At 41.4% G+C, this 20,478-nt stretch overlaps 1 protein-coding gene across 1 annotated transcript in view; it reads right to left on the bottom strand.

Moving 5' to 3' along the window:
• Nucleotides 1-20,478, bottom strand: part of LOC137287295 (WD repeat and coiled-coil-containing protein-like) — a 50,432-nt gene that overhangs the window by 5,015 nt on the left and 24,939 nt on the right. The window contains exons 2-9 of the mRNA XM_067819533.1: nt 17,182-17,299; nt 8,667-8,827; nt 6,834-6,948; nt 5,681-5,753; nt 4,858-4,925; nt 2,352-2,464; nt 2,023-2,138; nt 1,432-1,554 (exon numbers count right to left, since the gene is read on the bottom strand). Of these exons, the coding sequence (XP_067675634.1) occupies nt 1,432-1,554; nt 2,023-2,138; nt 2,352-2,464; nt 4,858-4,925; nt 5,681-5,753; nt 6,834-6,948; nt 8,667-8,827; nt 17,182-17,299 (887 nt within the window). The remainder of the gene's footprint in view (nt 1-1,431; nt 1,555-2,022; nt 2,139-2,351; nt 2,465-4,857; nt 4,926-5,680; nt 5,754-6,833; nt 6,949-8,666; nt 8,828-17,181; nt 17,300-20,478) is intronic.

Raw genomic sequence — 20,478 nt, 5'->3', positions numbered from 1 at the left:
AAGTTCACATGCACCACAAAACACCACAAATCATCAAAAAATGCCAATTCAACCTATGATGTTGAAAAAGAACGTGATTAAAAAAACCATTCAGAGTGGAAACGATTCTTCTCCCAGAATTGGGGGAAAAAGCACTCATAGGTTCATGGTGCTTGAAACAGTATGCCTGCCTGGAGTATGACTATGAGGTACACAAACAAGCAAAATAATCTACTCGTTACATAAATTGTATTATTAATTAAGTTATTAAGTAATAAATATCATTGGGTCACAATGTTTAGTGTTTTGAATGATAATTATTTTGGGTCAAATTTCGTATCATACACGTTCGGTACTTTTTGTATTTTGGCAGCAGGCTTTAAGGTAGCACTTTAGAGAGTTAACTCCCCTTTACTATGTGTTTTGATTAACTTTTGACTTCCAGGAGGCTGGCCGAGAGAATTCTTTGTTAATGGCAAAAGTTCCAAGCTTTGCTGGAATAATCTGGAATCAATGACTGAATATATATATATATATAAAGGCTGGTACAATGACCAAGCACCATTTTGCCAGTTCTGAGGGGATTTCTTACACCTTTCTTACACCTCATGGTTATTATTACCATAACGACAGAGAAAAACTCCTGTCTGGTTCATAGCCAGCTTTCAGTCGAACTTAAAGACTTTTCTGTTCAAAAAGCACTATGACCTCTAAATGAACTCCTGTTTGTAAATATGTACATAAGTCAACGCCATGAGCAACCACTTGGTGATTGGATACAGGGTGCTATACAAATGGAATTATTATTGAGAATCTTTGTATCTTGCTTTCTGTTAATACAAAATTATTGGAAATTTTAGACTTCTCAGTGTTATATTTTGCCAGTTCTGAGAGGATTTCTTACACCTTTCTTACACCTCATGGTTATTATTCACCGTAACAACAGAGAAAACTCCATGTCTGGTTCATTGACACCTATACGTCTGCCTGCCTGTTTGCTACTAACAATATGCCATACACAACTTCAATCATTGACCACATTCAGTTTGAAATTAACACAGAGCCAACTAAGTATATTGGCAAATGAACCAGTGGCCAATGCAAAGGCTTTTTCACACCTGAGTGCACGACCACCAGCTCTGACTGGGTTCGGTATCGCAGCTGCATTGTTTCAAGAAAGGTAAACCCAAGTACAAAATATTGCACTTTTGATTTGTAATTATACGCATAAAATTCTGATTATTTGGTTCTTTTTCTTAATCAGCAATGCTGTTTTTATACCATAAATGAGTCATAACTGCTGCATGTGACCTTCAAAGAGCTGGGCCTAGATTTTCAAAGCTCTCATGGTGCTAAGACAGTTGTAAGTTATGTATGGAATGTACGACTATCTTAGAGCTAAGAGGTCTTAAAAAATCTAGGCCCTGCATTTTTCAATAAATATCCACTGACCTCATGTGTAAGCACATATGGCACAAGGACGCCCCTGACGTTGGTGCGGCTGACGACGCTGGGGTCCTGCAGCTTGTCATGGAGTTGAATCACCACCAATTGTGACGTATCCTGCACCAGGCTCTGAACATCACCATGGCAACAACATTAATGTCACAGTCATACTGTTGTCACATGTTTTTCGCAGAATGAAAACAAACTTTACACAAATATTTCTTAGTAAATGTCTTTCTGACGTAAGAGGCATTAAGGTTGTAAAATTTCAGTTTTCTTTGAGTAAGGCAGGTGGTGAGGATGGAGGCAGTCACTGTTTTTTGAGGTACTGAAAATAAATCGCAAAACTACACAATTCTAAACTGTCTCCTATGATCTTAAGCATAAAAGACTACATAAAAGCCAGCTTTGTTTGTTGTTTTACACCTGACTGAGCAGTATTCCAGATGCGTGACAATGCTGCTACTTGATCATGAGTCCACATCATCTTACAACAACCAAGCCTGTGGGTCTCACCAATGGACAGAACTGGGGGCCAACTCTACTTTGGACTTCCGACAGGTGAAAAACAAGATAATGCAGGTCAACACACTCTACCTGTGGGTTTCTCTCCAGATTCAGGAGGCTGTCCTTTGCTGACACCTGGCTTCCTCTAGGGGCAATGACATCATCAGACCCATTCATGGTACGGTCCTCGCTGGAGCTCACCACATCTGGAATTGTAATTCTTTTTTAATGTACTGAAACATACCAGTCTCCTTGCATGCCTCAGGGTGGTATACGAGGCATGATGTCCCTATGACATACAGAATTACATCAGACCATATGACAACAACAATTCAGGTCACATAAAATGTCTGATATGATATTAACTCTTACAATAAGCAACAACAATTACTTGACGTCTTCACATGGAGTGAGGTTACCTGGCACAACAAACATGTCCCGCTGTTTACACAGTGACTCTAGCGGCAACTCAGTCGCACACACAAGGGAATCATGGGACAGGGACACGATGGAGGTGATGCTGCCGTCCAGGCTGCAACATAACAACAGCATGTCTACATCATCATCCTTGATGTGTGCAACACAGGTGAGATAACAACTCCACACCTGACAGCAGTGTTCAGGACAAAGCAGAACATAGCAACAGTCAAGACACAAGATGAGTTGAATATAGACATACACAATATATGTCAATCTAGGGGGTGATATTAGGACCAACAACCCATGCTGTCAGTTACCACAAGCAAACCAAACATTAAGTCCCTTGATTTGTAAGTGTATTAAGGCCTAGTGGACGTATCTGAAATAATTCTCCAAACAAGCTTAATAGAACTAGTGCAATATCTTCTTCATATTGGCAGTTATGTAGTTTTGACCTGTGTAGATATCGGTACATGGTGTCTGCACATGGAAGGATAATGAAAGGCTATTATAAGTTGTCCTACATGGATGTACACCTAATTTTTACAATGGGTATATCATTGTGAGCAAGGGTGAGCATGTGGGACACTTTTCCCATAACAAATATATGGCTTAAATATAACCTCCTAAAAGTACAGGGTAATAAGGATCTCTGACGTTTCTGTTGTGTGATCCTAGCAGCTGTACAGTCAACATGCTCAAGTATGAATGGATGTGGACTGACACATATAATTCCAGAATTTACTTATATCTGGTATGCTGCATTGCTGACGCAGCAACGCTCAATACACTGAACGATTAGTTACACTGTATTAAGCACAGCTGGTGGACATGTCTCCAGTCTGCTCAAATATCTATATGGATCAGTGCACTATGATACATTTCGATCCTATGTGTCATCTAGAATGTGGCATCTGAAATAACATTTTACAACAAATAGTGAATTCCCTGGTGTACTGGGCACTTAGTGAATCCGACTCCTAATGGACTGGGTACTTGATAAATCCTCACCCTGGTGTACTGGGTACTAAGTGAATTCCCCTCCTAATGGACTGGGTACTTGATAAATCCTCACCCTGGTGTACTGGGTACTAAGTGAATCCCCCTCCTAATGGACTGGGTACTTGATAAATCCTCACCCTGGTGTACTGGGTACTAAGTGAATCCCCCTCCTAATGGACTGGGTACTTGATAAATCCCGACCCTGGTGTACTGGGTACTAAGTGAATCCCCCTCCTAATGGACTGGGTACTTGATAAATCCTCACCCTGGTGTACTGGGTACTAAGTGAATCCCCCTCCTAATGGACTGGGTACTTGATAAATCCTCACCCTGGTGTACATTGTACTGGGTACTAAGTGAATCCCCCTCCTAATGGACTGGGTACTTGATAAATCCTCACCCTGGTGTACTGGGTACTAAGTGAATCCCCCTCCTGGTCCACTGGATGCATAGTAAATTGCCAACCTGGTGTACTGGGTACTTAGTGAATCCCCACCCTGGTTTACTGGGTACATAATAAATCTCCACCTTGGTGTACTATTAACCTAGTGAATCCCCACCCTGGTTTACTGGGTACATAGAAAATCCCCACCATGTAGTGGGTACTTGGCGATTGTCTACCATGGTGTACTACCATGGTAGTTAGTGAATGCCCCACCTGGTCCACTTGATACATGGTAAATCCGCTGATCTGGTGTATTGGGTACTTAATGAATCCCCACCCTGGTGTACTGGGCACTTTGTGAATCCCCACCTGGGTGTACTGGGTACTTGGTGAATCCCCTGCTGGGTGTACTGGGTACTTAAGAGACCCCACCCTTGTGTACTTGGTACTTAACGAATCTCCACCCTAAAATACTGGGTACTTGGTGAATCCCCATCCTGGTGTACTGGGTACTTAAGAGACCCCACCCTTGTGTACTTGGTACTTAACGAATCTCCACCCTAAAATACTGGGTACTTGGTGAATCCCCATCCTGATGTACTGGGTACTTAAGAGACCCCACCCTTGTGTACTTGGTACTTAACGAATCTCCACCCTAAAATACTGGGTACTTGGTGAATCCCCATCCTGGTGTACTGGGTACTTAAGAGACCCCACCCTTGTGTACTTGGTACTTAACGAATCTCCACCCTAAAATACTGGGTACTTGGTGAATCCCAACCCTGGTGTACTGGGTACTTAGTGAATCCCCACCCTGGTGTACTGGGTACTTAGAGACCATGCCCTTGTGTACTTGGTACTTAATGAATCTCCACTCTAGAATACTGGGTACTTGGTAAATCCCCACCCTGGTGTACTGGGTACTTAGTGAATCCCCACCTTGGTTACTGGGTACTTGGTGAATCCCCTGCTGGGTGTACTGGGTACTTGGCGAATCCCCACCTGGGTGTACAGGGTACTTGGTGAATCCCCACCTGGGTGTACTGGGTACTTAGTGTATGCCCATCCGTGTGTACTTGGTACTTAGTGAATCAGCATCCTATTTTATAGCGCCTTACCCAGGGACCTTCCAGGCTGCGGGGGTGAAGTCAGATATTGAAGTCTCGATGTTTGGCCATATGTACACCTGAAACAAACAGATGACATACCCAGATGTTAGGAGCTCAATCTGCCCTTCAATTCCCTCTAAGGAGCATGCACTGGGAGCTGGGACCCTACTCTGTCCTTAGGTCCAAATAGCAGAGATGGCAATAGGTGAAATGATTTCAGCTGAAAATCAGCTTGGGGTCTTGGGGCTGCAGGCCCCCAACAGGTTCCATCTTTGATTGATTTACATTTAAATCCACAGATGCAGTAGGACCTGGGACCCTACTCTACCCTTGGGTTGAAACTATTGTATGGCTGGTGATACACAGTGCATTCTGCCAAACTCAGACTCTTTCTTTCTTAGATTGCTGCCAAACTCAGACTGAACTTACAATCCCGACGTAATCCTTCTTTATATCAAATTTCTGTGGAACTCGGGTCTAATTCAGACTTTTTAGTTGGTCCCAAGCCAGTTCGAATTAGACAGAGTGCACTGTAGTGGGCAGGTGCTTGAGTTCCATTACTCTGCCAAGAGACATCACTAATTTCATACCGTCCGCACTTCAACAGTTTGGGGTGATGAACTATATAGTCTACATAACATTTACTGTACATGTATTAATGTAGAAAAATTGACTTCTGTCATGTTGTTGTGTATATGCTCATACATCAGAGGCTTATGTCATGATTGGTATCATGCTTTCTCTGTCAAGTTCCCATTCTGGTATTTTTGAGGGTTCACACTCAAGGCACCAAAACAGATGACCGTTTGCTGAGTGCTGGAGGTAGTCTTACCAACACCACTGCGCCCACACATAACACCAGCCTCTGTCCATCTTCTGACCATGTACCGCAGGTGATTCTGCCACTGAAACAAACATAAACAGATCGACTATATTGGGGGAGTTTACAGAACCATTATCAGCTAAGAAATCAGCCAGGCAAAGGGCTAGATTTACTAATTCGTAGCTTGTAACAACAGGGGGCAAGGGGTGACAGTGAGAAGAGGGGTGGAAACACAACAGCATATTATCTTCCAGGAGGCCCACTGTGCTTGGGATAGTCAACAGCTATTTACAGCTGACTTATGATTAGAAATCTTGCTAGGTTTCAAACAAATTCCACATAATTCACAAAAAACAACACAAACTGGCAAAAACTAAACCTGTCATCTTACACAGAAACTTACACAGATTTAATTTATGAAACACCATCCCACTTATCAAATCAATGTTTTCAAAATAACTGAGGTATTAGTCACCGAGTAGTGAAACTTACTTCTTTTAACAACCTTGAACATACAAAAGTTTAGATTTACATTATCACCATGCTGTGAGGAAATTGAATCTGAAAATGAGATCTAAATGTCCTTGTTAGACTACAAATCATTTGATTACAACAATTAACTGACAAGAGCTGTCAGACCGCAGTCAATCATCAATATGATCAAGGTGCCGGTACAGGGGAGGAAATAAAAGTATTGATGCACATGCAGGTTCATACAGTGGTTCACACACACAGTGCTAAGTGCAGTCATGCAGCTCAAGGTACAGTTCAGGGTGTCGGGGTACAGCTCAGTACAGCTCAAGGTATATTTTAGGGTACAGCTCTTACAGTTCAGGGTACAGCTTAGGGTACGGTTCAGGGGACAGGTCAGGGTACGGCTCAAGGAATAGCTCATAAAGACCAGGGCACAGCTCAGGGTGTAGTGGGAGAGCTCAGGGTGCAGCTCATTGGACAGTTCAGGATGCAGCTCAGGGGACAGTTCGGAGTACAGCTCACACTACACAGGGAACAGCTCGGGGTGCAGTGGGAGAGCTCAGTGGATATGTCAGGGGAGGGTCAATGAAGGTGGACAAATGAGAAGAGGAATCATATATGGATGGAGTTTTAAGGAGTGGACAAAATGGAGTGAGGGGTCAAACTTACACCTCCAAAATGAACTCACCTTTCCAGCTGAGGGAAAGCATAGCTGCTCTTGTTGTTAGCATGTCGGAAGTAGAAACTGCACTGCTGCTGACTCAACAGACACAAGATGTCCCTCTGGGGATGCCACAGACATCCTGCATCACGAACAGACAGTATACAGTGGGACAGGGTTCATGTGTCTTCCTTACTTCACAGTAGTGCTGTTACACTGATAGCAGTGATGCATTGCTAACTATACAATACAAGCACACAGATACAAAACACATTTAGGCTATATATCAGGATAATTATAAAGCGAGGGTCCATGATACATCAATATACTGCCACAAGAGATGATATATCCCGATACACCTTAAATAGCACCGAACTGGGAATAGGAAGTGAGCCTCTTTGAAATTTATCTGAATATAAAAACAAATAGAACCCTATAGGAACTTGTTTGTGTCTGCTGTTTCTTACATGAACAAAGGAGTTAAAATATGTGACAGAATGTGAACATTTTTCAAACTCTGTGAACTGTAGAATACTTGTCTTCAAATAACTGAAACATGTTTTGACAAAATACACCATTTAAATAGAACTAAGAATGAAGTCTCAGCCTAGTTAAGAAAGAGAACAAAGAGAGGATAACAATTAGAATGCAAACTTAAAAGCTTTTTTCAGAGATTCTGAATTCTGATATGAATTACACTGAATTGCTAGTGAAAGCACTGGTGTAGAAACACAACAATGCAAGGGAAACTTCAGTTTCAAATTTATATATTTTAGATCAAGGTATATTGAATGTTTGACTATACTTTCTTACACGTTAAATGCTGAAACCTTATTAGCTGAACAGCAGTGTGTGTGGATGTATAACAAATAAAGTTTCAGTCATTTTATCTATCATATGTTCTGTTATTAGAAATTGTAACGTATCAGGATATATATCTTATGGCCACCATTGACAATACACTGTTATCTTCTCACAGCATTAACCTGTTATCGGGATATATCATCTCGCCACTTAGGCCACGATATACAGCACTGACCTGGTATCGGGATATATTATGAAGCCACGATACACAGCATTGACATGGTATCGGGATATATCATCTCGCCACTTAGGCCACGATACACAACATTGACAGGGTATCGGGATATATCATCTCACCACTTAGGCCACGATACACAACATTGACAGGGTATCGGGATATATCATCTCGCCACTTAGGCCACAATACACAACATTGACAGGGTATCGGGATATATCATCTCGCCACTTAGGCCACGATACACAGCATTGACAGGGTATCGGGATTTATCTTTAGGCCACGATACACAGCACTGACCTGGTATCGGGATACATCATTAGGCCACGATACACAGCATTGACCTGGTATCGGGACATATCATTAGGCCACGATACACAGCATTCACATGGTATCAGGATATATCATTAGGCCACGATACACAGCATTGACCTGGTATCAGGATATATCATTAGGCCATGATACACAGCACTGGCCTGGTATCAGGTTATATCATCTTGCCACTTAGGTCACGATACACAGCTCTATTTCACAGTCATATTACAGTCTAATACCACCATCAGAGAGTGCCAACAAAGACAATTAAATGCACCTGAGAGTATACCAGGTTCTTGACAAACCACTACTTGATGACATGGGAAAATATGCACACCATTATACCCCCAATATAGCCAGGGTACCTCCCACAATGTCCCACTAACATCTACTGCAAGTATGCTGTAGACAAAAGTAATGATATCCAGATATTATAGCATTCAGTGAAGGTTCTAATTGAACTATCAGGTTATCAAAATCTTCATGAAATCTCTAGACATCTTTACCTTGAGGAATGGGTTGCACATTGAGTTTGCGGACTTGCTTGAATCCAAGTTTTGGAGCCAGCCCTGTGACTTTCCATACCGTGACGTTCTGCTTATGGATGGCACACAGGAAGCAGGTGTCGCTGTCCACGTCAACACTCCAGTGCAGACTCCGCACATTGCTGCGAACACAACATGATGAAGACAAGGGATTATGGTTAGGTGGCAGACTAGTTTGCAGACAGGTTCTATAACAACAAGAACAGTTACATCCCCAGTTTTCACAAATTCTTAACTCATCAGGTCAAGGTCGACCCAGGGTGACAGCATTAATAATGTTCCCAGGCTTCAGGACATAAGCAGCAGCAGCAGCAGCAGCAGCAGCAGCATCACCATCAACATGATCATCATCATACCCTGTGACCACACAAACTTGATAGTATTCACCTGGAAATCAACTACTAAAAACTGAAGGCTCTTTACTCATGAATGGCTTACACTGAACAGGTTCAACACTTTCCCCATTTTCACAAGCATAAGTACAGTTTTACAAGTGTGTATGAAGTAAGCTAAATCCCCAGCCAGGCATAGGCTTTTAAAAGGATTTCACCAGACCAAACCTGGTGAATTTACCCAGACGAATGGGACAGCTGAAAATTTTACCAGACCATCCAGCTGGCTAGCTGTTTATTTTGACCATCCATCAGAAATCTAGTCTCCGATGGTCAGATGGGCCTTATTTCATACACTGGTTTGACATAACCTTTTAACCACTGCACTTAATGGTGTGAGGTAGTTGAGTCGACAAAGATAGTCATACTTTGATTCCTGTCTGTGGTACACTGGGTGAAAAACACTCTTGTTCAATGTCACCTACCGCCGCTGACAAACAGGCAGGTCTAAGAAGCAATTTGTTTCACTGATGTGGGCTCCCAGAAGAAAATGCAGTTCAGTTAACCAAAAAATACCAGAAAAATACCCTTCATATAAGGTCAAGTTGTTGCCTTCCCAAATATGCATACCAAATTACAACAGTTTATGGAGGATATTGATGGAAACGCAGAAAATACAGCAACTCAGACTCTCTTGTACTGGTAAAACCAACTCTTGCACAGATACAAGAGGGTCAGTAATAATGCAGTCTTACCACAAAATCCCTGTCAAGGTTTGCTCAAGTGTCAGTGTGACCTGGAATCCTCTTTGTTTAAACCTGGGATTTTCAACATACTAAAAAACTTGCCATGCTGAATCTGGTTATTTTTCAAACACGAACATCACGTTACGTTTCAAACATGAGCGGGATAGGTGGCTCACTTTGTGTGCTGGCAATTAGGTGCCTGACTCAGAGGGTGTGGGTTTGAGACCCGGATGGGACTCAACCATAAAAGTACTAGAATTTGCACTTTGCTAAGAAAGTGAAATCCCAAATATGACATATGCTGCATGACACATATATCAGGTTACCTCTTAAACTTGATCAAAAAGTATATTACAAAAATCAGATAAAATAAATGAAGCATTGAGGATCAAGTGCTAAAAACTGCTTCTAGAATAATGTATCATCAACAGTGTAAGACGAAGTAATGCCTGATATTTGTCTGAAGATGACAGAGCTGTTCAATCTCACACATGGATATGCTAAATAGTTCTGTGTCCGATGAGAAGGACAAGAAAATGATACATCTAGGCTAAGCCTGATGGTTGACAAAAAATATTTTGCCAATCATCCATTATTGATCATGACTGATTTCTGGGACATCATCTGCCTCATGCTTCACAAAATGTCAAAATCACTGCTTGACACAACACAGCCAGCACCTGCCATCCTGTGATTGTTGCAGTAGTGCAACAGGTATACAGAGGCTGGTCCAGCCAGGCTGATTGCTGAGACTGTGAGTATCCTGGGTCCACATCCACTAAAAGTTTGCTGTGTTATGACCTTTGTAAACCTATGGCAGACTGTAACTTAGTGAACAGTTTCTGGGTTGAAACCCTCTTCTAACTGACGTATCAGCTTGTGGGTGAGCAGGCATAGACTGTATCCTGTCTCCTATGTGAAGCATTACAACAGCTTGAACACATCACACAAATACGCAGAACACAAAACAACAGCTAAAATAAACATGAAACCTACTGGCATTAATTTCAAAGTTTCACCAATCTGTGAAACAATCGTTTCTACCTCAGGTTTAAAGATTAAATCAGAAGCTTCTTCATGCAGCTTCAAGTCACACATGCCTTAAACTCGAACATCCCACTAATAATTCTAAATCCAGATTACTATTTTATTCAGTCATTAAATTTTTATTCCACATTAGATCCAGCACATCAGCAGTGATGTTGTTAACAAACAAAGAATACAACCTCCAACAGTTGGACCTGCTGCTCATGATATCAACCATATGACTGCTTGTCCCAGACCAGACAGGTAACAAGATGTCAAGATACAGCTGTACATTGATCACAGACATGTTGCCAAGATACAACTGTACATACAGATCACAGACAAGCTGCCAAGATACAGCTATACACAGATCAGACAAGCTGCCAAGATACAGCTGTACACAGATCACAGACAAGCTGCCTTAATGCAGCTGTACATAGATCACAGACAAGCTGCCTTAATGCAGCTGTAAATAGATCACAGACAAGCTGCTTTGATGCAGTTGTACATAGATCACAGACAAGCTGCCTTGATGCAGCTGTACATAGATCACAGACAAGCTGCCTTAATGCAGCTGTACATAGATCACAGACAAGCTGCCAAGATACAGCTGTACATAGATCACAGACAAGCTGCTTTGATGCAGTTGTACATAGATCACAGACAAGCTGCCTTGATGCAGCTGTACATAGATCACAGACAAGCTGCCAAGATACAGCTGTACATAGATCACAGACAAGCTGCCTTGATGCAGCTGTACATAGATCACAGACAAGCTGCCACAATACAGCTGTACATAGATCAGACAAGCTGCCAAGATACAGATGTACATAGACCACAGACAAGCAGCCTTGATGCAGCTGTACACAGACCTTTAACAGACAAGCTGCTACACTTGTGCTGGATACTGCTGGCTGATGATGTCAAGTGTTTCTGTGTGCTCTCACTACTACAACCATAGTTGCCATGGCTACATGCCCAGCAAGTCAACAAAGTTTGTTTTATGTATATAGAGGTTGATCCTGTGCACTAACAGGTACATGCCTGTACATAATGGTGCAGCTACATGTCACTGCATGTTTGTGTAACACCTTGATATAATTGCACAGATGTGTGTTGTCAGACAGGTGTGGAAACCTCCATATCAGAGCCAGGATGCAATGTACCTTTCGTATACAATACACACTGTTATTGGGTCAAATGAATACTTGCATGAAATGAATATGTATTTTGATGTGTAAAATACTTTCTTTTTTATCACTACTTTATACTTACTTCTAGTAGATACACAAGTTTACTTTTGACATGCATGTTATATGAAATCAGTGTCATTTCTACACCGACAAGTTGCATGCATGCACTGATGACCTTGCACGTGCACTGATGACCTTGCATCTGTGTTCACTGAGATGCTGCACGGAGCTAGTGTTGTGAATTGGTAAAGTCTCATATTTGATGATTGGTTCATTACAACCACTCAATCATCGGACATAACTGGTCAGCATCATTCATCTAATTTTCCTGGTTGTTTGTTAATATATGAAAAATGATATAAAAAAACATGTAGTTCTTCGGTGTGTTTGCAAATATCACATCTTTAAAGGGTGATAGAATGTTTGGAACAAATTTCCTGGAGTCTTTAAGACAAGTTAATCTTCACTAAGCTGGTAGCGCTTATGAAATGTAATAGACACAAACAACTTTGTGAAAAGGATTATTAATGCAAATACGTGTCCCAAAATTGTTTTAGTTTAATGATGTCATTGTGACTAATCTTTCATTATTTCAAATAATCAAAGCACCATCACTAATAACACTGACCACTGCTTCATCTCATCCAAACCTGAACATCTGCAGGCTCCTTTCACATGGCAGGAATGCTGTTAAATATTTTTGTTACTGTGGTGTGAAAACAATACTGTACTGATGGTCTTGGGAAAGGGTTTATCAGTGTCAATGTTGATGTTTATGTTAATGCTCCTGTTTAGAAAAGATGACTGGCTGGCTGAATAATGATAGACATGGTGAAGTTTTCACATGTAGTAAACTTCCCCTGAAACCTTCTGTCATTAACTCAAAGAATTTCATTTGTAGCACATCTAAACAGACCTGCATGCTTCACAGGTTGCGCAGGCGAACAGCCAACTGTGAGCCCTCCAGAGAGTCCCTCCATCATCATGCAGTCTGTGGAAGTCATGGTAAGCCTGTCATTTCAGCAAATATGCCACAACACATTCTGTTACAATCTCATTACTTTCTCATAAACTTAGATCACGGTAGCACGCTTACCTCAACTTGCAAATATTTTAGCTAGTAAACTTGAATGAGTTTGTCCAAAGATTTACCATGCAATAGGCAAATAGTTTTGTTTAATGTAGACACAGCAGCTCTCTGTGACCTGGCAGACAGATGAAACATAGGCCTGCAGACAAATTGAATATTGATTGTTCACTTTTTAAGGCAAGGTTAACACAGGGCAGCTTGATCCTCATCTGGCTCAAGCAGGCCACACAATGACAGCCTCTAATTGCCTGTCAAAGCAGATCAGGCAACCTGGTAAATCCATGACCAACTTGCCAAAAACTGCCACAGGTGAGTAAGGGGAACTAACAGAAGGTGTTCTTGACAGCCTGGGTGGTCAAGGAGACATATAGAAATTGTTCTTTGTATGAGTATGGGTACATGTACACCAGGAAGGAAATAAACATTATTTTATCATATCCCTACTCCACATGAAATATAACAGAAACGTCTGACGTGTCACAAAGCATATGAACTTGTATCCACAATAAAGACTTATCCACACAACAGCCATGTTTGAAAACATTGTCTACCTCTTGAACGCACCATCTATAATCCAAGCATTGTGAGTGTATGATGCTGACCTTGAAACACACAAGTTCAACTGGGATTTGAACACCTGATCAGGTGTCCTCCCATTAGCAAGACATCACATTAGCAAGACACTTTAAAACAACAATGTCACAGCTGAGTGCACTCATTAAAGAAGTAATTAACCCCTCTCCTGAAAATGGGCTTGTCTTACTATGAACCCATCCAGAAGAAAGGAAATAGAACAAGGACTCAAATATATTTGACCAGTCCTTTACAATAATAATTGATAATGAACTGACACATATTCAGTTACAGTTCATAATTCAGTCCATATCACACAGAAGCAGACTTTAGCCCATCTTCATAAGTGCCAGCGGCATCCAAGAACTGGAGTGGAGTCTTGACACCCTGGGAAAGCTGATCCTTGAGTCGCTCAGGGAAGCATTAAGGCAATTGTGGAAACCCACCAAGTTGTTGTTTGTTCTTGGGCCTGATGTCTGGTGATGGTTCCACAGCAAAAGAGGGACTCTGGCATAAAAATCTACCCAATTTGTGACTATGTATTTGTTGAAGTCGTCAGCACTCGGCACATTGGGTGACTGGTTCATGGACTCAATCCCACAGTTCAACAATTGTTGGACCTTCAACTGGACAAAAAGGCGTTGGTACGTTGTAGTCCAGCAATCAGGAAGCAAGGCATAGACAAGAAGATAGGTAATGCTCCCTTTCCGTGCATGAAGGATATAAAGCTGATTCCAGAGATTAGGACATGCGGAGAAAGTGCCATCCATGTACACAGTGGAGGTTGACTGGAGGACTCTGAGTTGTTCGTCAGTGGAAAATATGACCATCGTGTCTTCTTTGCCATCTTCAAACAGCAAAAACCTGCCATCTTCAAACAGCAAAAACCTGTCACCATCATGAACCCCTCTCCATTGTGCTGTGATGTGAACTTCAGCTCTTGTTTCTGGGAGTTTTTGAATGTTGTGACTACGATGTCTGTACGTGACACTGCCAACACAGTTAAATGACAGGAATGCAGCTGTGGCCTCAGGATCGTGTAGGGCTGACATTGGAGTGGTTGGTTTTTCTCTTGCTCTCTTTCTCAAGCTGCCAAGGAACTGCACTCTTCCAGTATCTTCTCCTGGATGGTTGTGTTCAGTGAACTTTCTGACACATTTTCCAACTGTTGTGCATTTGTTATTGCAGGTCTTCACGACACATTGCCAGTGCATACAAGTCTGTTAGACTTTGTTCTTGTAGTGAAGATATCCCTGATAGAGCAGGACCTGGAAAGTACCTCTCTGACTTGTAATATACTTGACTTGGTGCAAACCAGCCATGACTGTGAGATGTTCACAAACTAGGGTGAATTTATATGTGTACTAAGTAACAATTAAGAAAACATGCATGTTCAGCAATGTTTGAGTAGACTATCCCTACTAGTATTTTACAGTTTCTTAACTCCATACTCCCTGAGAATCTTCAAAACAGAATTATTGGTCTACTCTCCTTAATTAACCACTCATGACGGGCTGTGTCCATTGTAAAGATGTGGCTATGTTTGTTTAATCACCCTACTCAACTACCTTACAATTGGGTGTCTCATTAATAGGTTGTCTCACTAACAGGGTATAACACCTGATCATTATCATGTGACAACTCTACACAGTGTAGCAGGAACATACACCACTGGGCTACATGTACCTCCTTAGTTATCTTACGTCAGAGTGGGGTGGAGGGTTGTTCATTCATGGAGGTGTGTTCTATGTGTTCTCATACTCAACAGAATGATAAACACTTGTCAACCACTAACACATAACAATATCCAACAGTCAGTGAGTGAGTATGATTTTAAAAAGCTTCCAGCAATATTTCAACAATATTACAATGGAGGGCACCAGAAATGGCATGCACACATTGTAACTATTTGGGTAATCGAACCCAGGTCTTCAACAAGACAAGTATATGATTACACTATGCCATTTAGAAAGTGGTCAAATGCAACATATGTCATATTCGTTACTAAGAACGTGAAATCCCAAACATGACATATGTTGCAAGACAAGTATACACTTTAACCATTGGGCTACCTCACCACCCAACAGAATGATAACCACTTGTCAGTCACTAGTATCATATTTGTTGTCCAAACAATGACCACACTGCCATGTCTAGACCTTGACACTAGATGCCGGGGCATTAATTGTCTCCCTTAATACTTGACAGTCACAGCATATCCAAACTTGTGAAAAGAGAAATGATGACTTAGTGTTTGCCAAATACAGTTTCCTGGTCACATCAGTCAGACCTGGTCACAATGAACGAGAGGGACATCACTTTATATACAATTCTAAGATGCTTCAGTGAAAGATTATAAGCGCAGACAGCACTTTATCAGACAATAATCACGTCACAAGGCGATGGCATCCTCTTGCTTCAGCTATCATAATTCAAGGTGAAAGTGTGCTTTATTACACTATACACAGTAGTAAAGGGAACTGTATTTCTTCATCCTAGAACAAAATGGTTGACCTTTCTCTCTGTTCAATATTTGCCTTTTTTCTGCAAACTTTCTGCAATGAATTGTGCTAGCAGTTAACCCTAGTCCCATGCTGTGATCAGTTGTCAATGTCTCAACTGATAGGAAATACCTGAATGTCCCACAGGATACACTTCATGTTGACACCAGACAAACATGTCTACCTCTTCTGTCCACATACATTAGGTCTATGTCCATGAAGGAAGTCATTCACGTATGGTTATCACAGTAATAGATAAAAGATCATCGTAAAAAAAAGTATTTATACTGGAGAAAGTTCAAACAATGTCTTAAAAGTTCCAATAAACATCACAGGCATTTGTGCCGTGATGACTGAATGAAATGTCAACAGTGACTGAACATCCGAAGACTGCCGTTACCCAAGCCGTACATGATTCATGTATCAGCATGACACTCGGGATATACAGTCTCAGTACAACACTTGGCATGTTGGGTACACACAACGGAGCTAAGACACTAGTACAGCAGCTGTCACGGTCGGTGGACGCTTCACTGATCACAAGACCGACCAGATATATAGGTTTCAGTAAGTATATTAACAGCTGACGAAGAGAAAGGGTGCACTTGAGCATAACAACACATCTTCCCTGAGTGAGCTTGAATGAACACACACCCCATCTGTATTTCTCAACAAGCAAGGTCACATGTCTACAAAGTTACATGTCTATAAAGTCACATGTCTACAAAGTCACATGTCTACAAAGTCACATGTCTACAAAGTCACATGTCTACAAAGTTACATGTCTATAAAGTCACATGTCTACAAGATTACTTGTATATAAAGTCACATGTCTACAAAGTCACATCCACATATTCACATGCCTACACAGTCATGTCCATAAGAGGTCTAGGATGTCTGGTGTTAGAAACCAACATAATTAGTATGACACATGTCTTCACACCAAAGATCAGTCAACATGATTGTGTTTGCTATAATTTCACAGTTCAAAGTATCATTTCTTCAAAACACATACTCAAATTCTCCAAGCTTGACTGACTTGGCGTTGTCGATGTTGTTGCCATACAGCCTGACAGGAGCTAGGTAGATGACCTTCCCATCCGTCCACACCAACCCATGTCGGGGATGTATACCTGGAACACAGCAACAGTAAACTCAACACAACACACACAAATCACATTATTCATGTCAGCTTATTGTAACCATGGTAACCCAACACATAAAGACAGTACCCATGCCTGTCTTCATCATATCTTTCATATCTTTCACATTGCAGACTAGCGCTAGAGATGATAACTGGCAGAACATCAGTGGCACGGCTCCAGATCATTTTTCAACATCAGGAGTTCATACTCTCTACCAGTAATCTAGTTTCATTTTACATAGCATCGAGCAGAAAAAATGAGACACACGTTACATATATGAAAATTGATAATATATGCGAATAGATTGCCAAACACTAATATAGGCTATTGGAGTTGTCTTCCCATGTTGTCAAGTGCTTATATCCCTTACATGCACTTTCGGTTTGGTCACGTGACCTTGTTGTTAGCAGATGACAGAATGGACGAAATGGTAAATACGACTCAAAGAAGTAGACTTCAGGCATTGTATAAATCCAGCGTGTGATCAGTGAAGAAACCTGTGAAGTTGTCAGGCCTTAGTAGGGCATCAGTTTACAGAATTTTGAAAAGAATCGAAGCAGGAGTTGGCGTACGACGTAAACCTTGATCAGGATGTAGCTCGAGCCTGGGGCCTAATGACAGGAGGAGGGTTGCGCGCCTCGCTGTGCTGCATCCGAACTGGTCTGCCAAACAGATTGCTGTCAAAGCATCAAGTCAAGGCGGCCCTGACGTATCAGAACGGACAATTCAACGCTCATTAAAACACTCTGGATATGCTAAACAGGTACCGAAAAAAGTCCCCTTGATGACAGATCACCATAAGGCTAAACGACTTGAATGGTGTAGAAAGTATGGCTGCCAGGAATTTTCCAATGCGATTTTCACAGACGAGAATGAATTTCAGTTTTACAGAATAACGAGGAAGAGGTGGTCTAAGGGAGGAAAGTGCTTGAAAATGGTACCAAATTATTCTCCAAGTGTCATGGTGTGGGGTGGCATCAGTAAACTCGGTGTGACGCCTCTGATGAAGATGGAGGGCAGATTTGATTCTCGCAAATACTGTGATATTTTACAGCAAGGCGTACTAGATTCCCACATAGGTCAAAGTGGAATCCCATTCCAACTTCAACAAGATAATGCAATGATCCACAAATCAATTCACACCTTGACCTGGCTGGAAGCAAATCACGTGACCTTATTAAATTTCTGCATGATAGAATATATGCACCACAAAATAGCTGCACTTGTGTAAAGAGGTCAATAAAATATAGCACAATACACACAAATAAGTCTGCAAATGATTTTAAGAATGTATACCTTTGCTGTGGTTCGTATCTGCTACGTTTTCTAAATTGTCCTACATTATCAAGTATATTTTTTATCCATACATATCACTATCAAGCAGTGGTCATCACTGGATACAAAGAGCTTCTTCATTTGTTTTTCATGGAATTACACAAAAACACAAGACTTACAAAATCAAAAAGATACTGAGTCATCACTTGAGTGATTTGTTGTGTGTATCATGGTTGGAATTCATCATCATGCATTGATAAACAAAAACCTACAATACAAATATTTCCTAAACAGAAAATGGCACATGTAATGGCTAAACTGTTATCTACCAAACAAACATATAAACTGCACATACAAACTTTGATGAGGAACACTAACAGACTTAGAGTTATACTCTGGAACCTGATCCTGAACCTTCCAATCCAGTATGTAGTCATACAAACCGGAAAACATATCAACTTCCACGTTCTACAATGGCAAAAATTCCTATTTCAAACATATTTTTTTCACATAAGTGGCACTCATACCCTAAACTCCCAATCACTTTGGGCACAAACAGTAAACCTATGCACCACACTAAAGAATAATGGATTCCACTCTCTAATACCAAAATCATCTAGTCATACCACTATTTACAAGCAATCTTTCATGTTCATCTCGTCTTTAAACCTGTCATCACTCAACAACAGACCGACCGTCAGATCCAAGTCTTGGCAAGGTATTGCAACCAGAAAAGAATGAGTGTTATCTCCCACAACGCCTACCCACCCCTCCCTTCATCAGCTTTCAGTCCTGTGTGGAGGTAGGAGACATACATGATTGTTCAAACTGACGTGACGCGGAGACGCGACGCGGAGACGTGACAAGGAGACAGACATGGGAAGAAGATGTCAACACAGAAGCCAGCCCCACGATGCTGCATTCAGGTCAAGTCTTGTTTGTGTCACCTTTTCAGTACACTAACTAAAACTAGACGGTTCTACTGGAGATTATTTTGTGTCCACACATCAGATGAGGTGAGGTGAAATGGTGTTTAATGTAGCACCTAGGGCTGGGTATTGCAGAGAATTTGGATATTGCGATAAATACTGAAACCCGGTGGAAACGCGCAACACCAAGTTCAAATTGAAATTACAAGAAAATACCGGATATATGTGAACCAAATTTATCAGAGGGCCAAGGAGAAATCAACGGTCCATGAAATGACACTTCACTATGGAATATCCTGTCACTTGTGTCACTGCAACCGTAAGAGACACAAACCCTCCCCCCAACACACACATTACAGAACAGTCAGTACATTGTGTGGTCACCATATGCATGTTCACACTCATGGACAGTGAGGCATGGACTCAAACAGGTGACAAATAAAGCTCTAAGTGATGTGCTTCCACTCCTGGTGTAACACCACAGACAATTCCATGACGTTTGGTGGTCGTTGATGTTGTCAAACATGACATCTCAGCTCATCTCACAGATGCTCAATGGGGTTAAGATCTGGCAAAACAGAGGGCCAATCAATCACGCTGATGCCAGATTGTTGGAGAAAATCTCTCATGAGTTTTGCTGTGTGGTCTGGCATTGTCATGCTGGCATTGGAAAGGACGGAAGAGACATCAGGGTCCATGGAGGAGCAGTAGGAGAACAGGCCTCAGAATGTATCGGCCTCCACATATCGGGGAGCCTTTAGTCCTACATGAATGACGACAAGGTCACTGCGAAAGGCCATCTTACTAGCACCCCACGCCATGACACTTCTGCCACCGAACGATTCCTCTAAAATTCCAAACTAAAATCTAAATGGATGTCTTGCAATATGTATTGCAGAACTTTTTTCCCACCAAATAAAATACCTACAATCGAGTCAATGCTTGATTTATAAAACAAAAACA

This window comes from Haliotis asinina, chromosome 6, assembly GCF_037392515.1.
Source record: "Haliotis asinina isolate JCU_RB_2024 chromosome 6, JCU_Hal_asi_v2, whole genome shotgun sequence".
Classification (NCBI taxonomy): domain Eukaryota; kingdom Metazoa; phylum Mollusca; class Gastropoda; order Lepetellida; family Haliotidae; genus Haliotis; species Haliotis asinina.
Note: the sequence above shows the minus strand (reverse complement) of the source record. Positions and strands in the feature narration are given on the sequence as shown.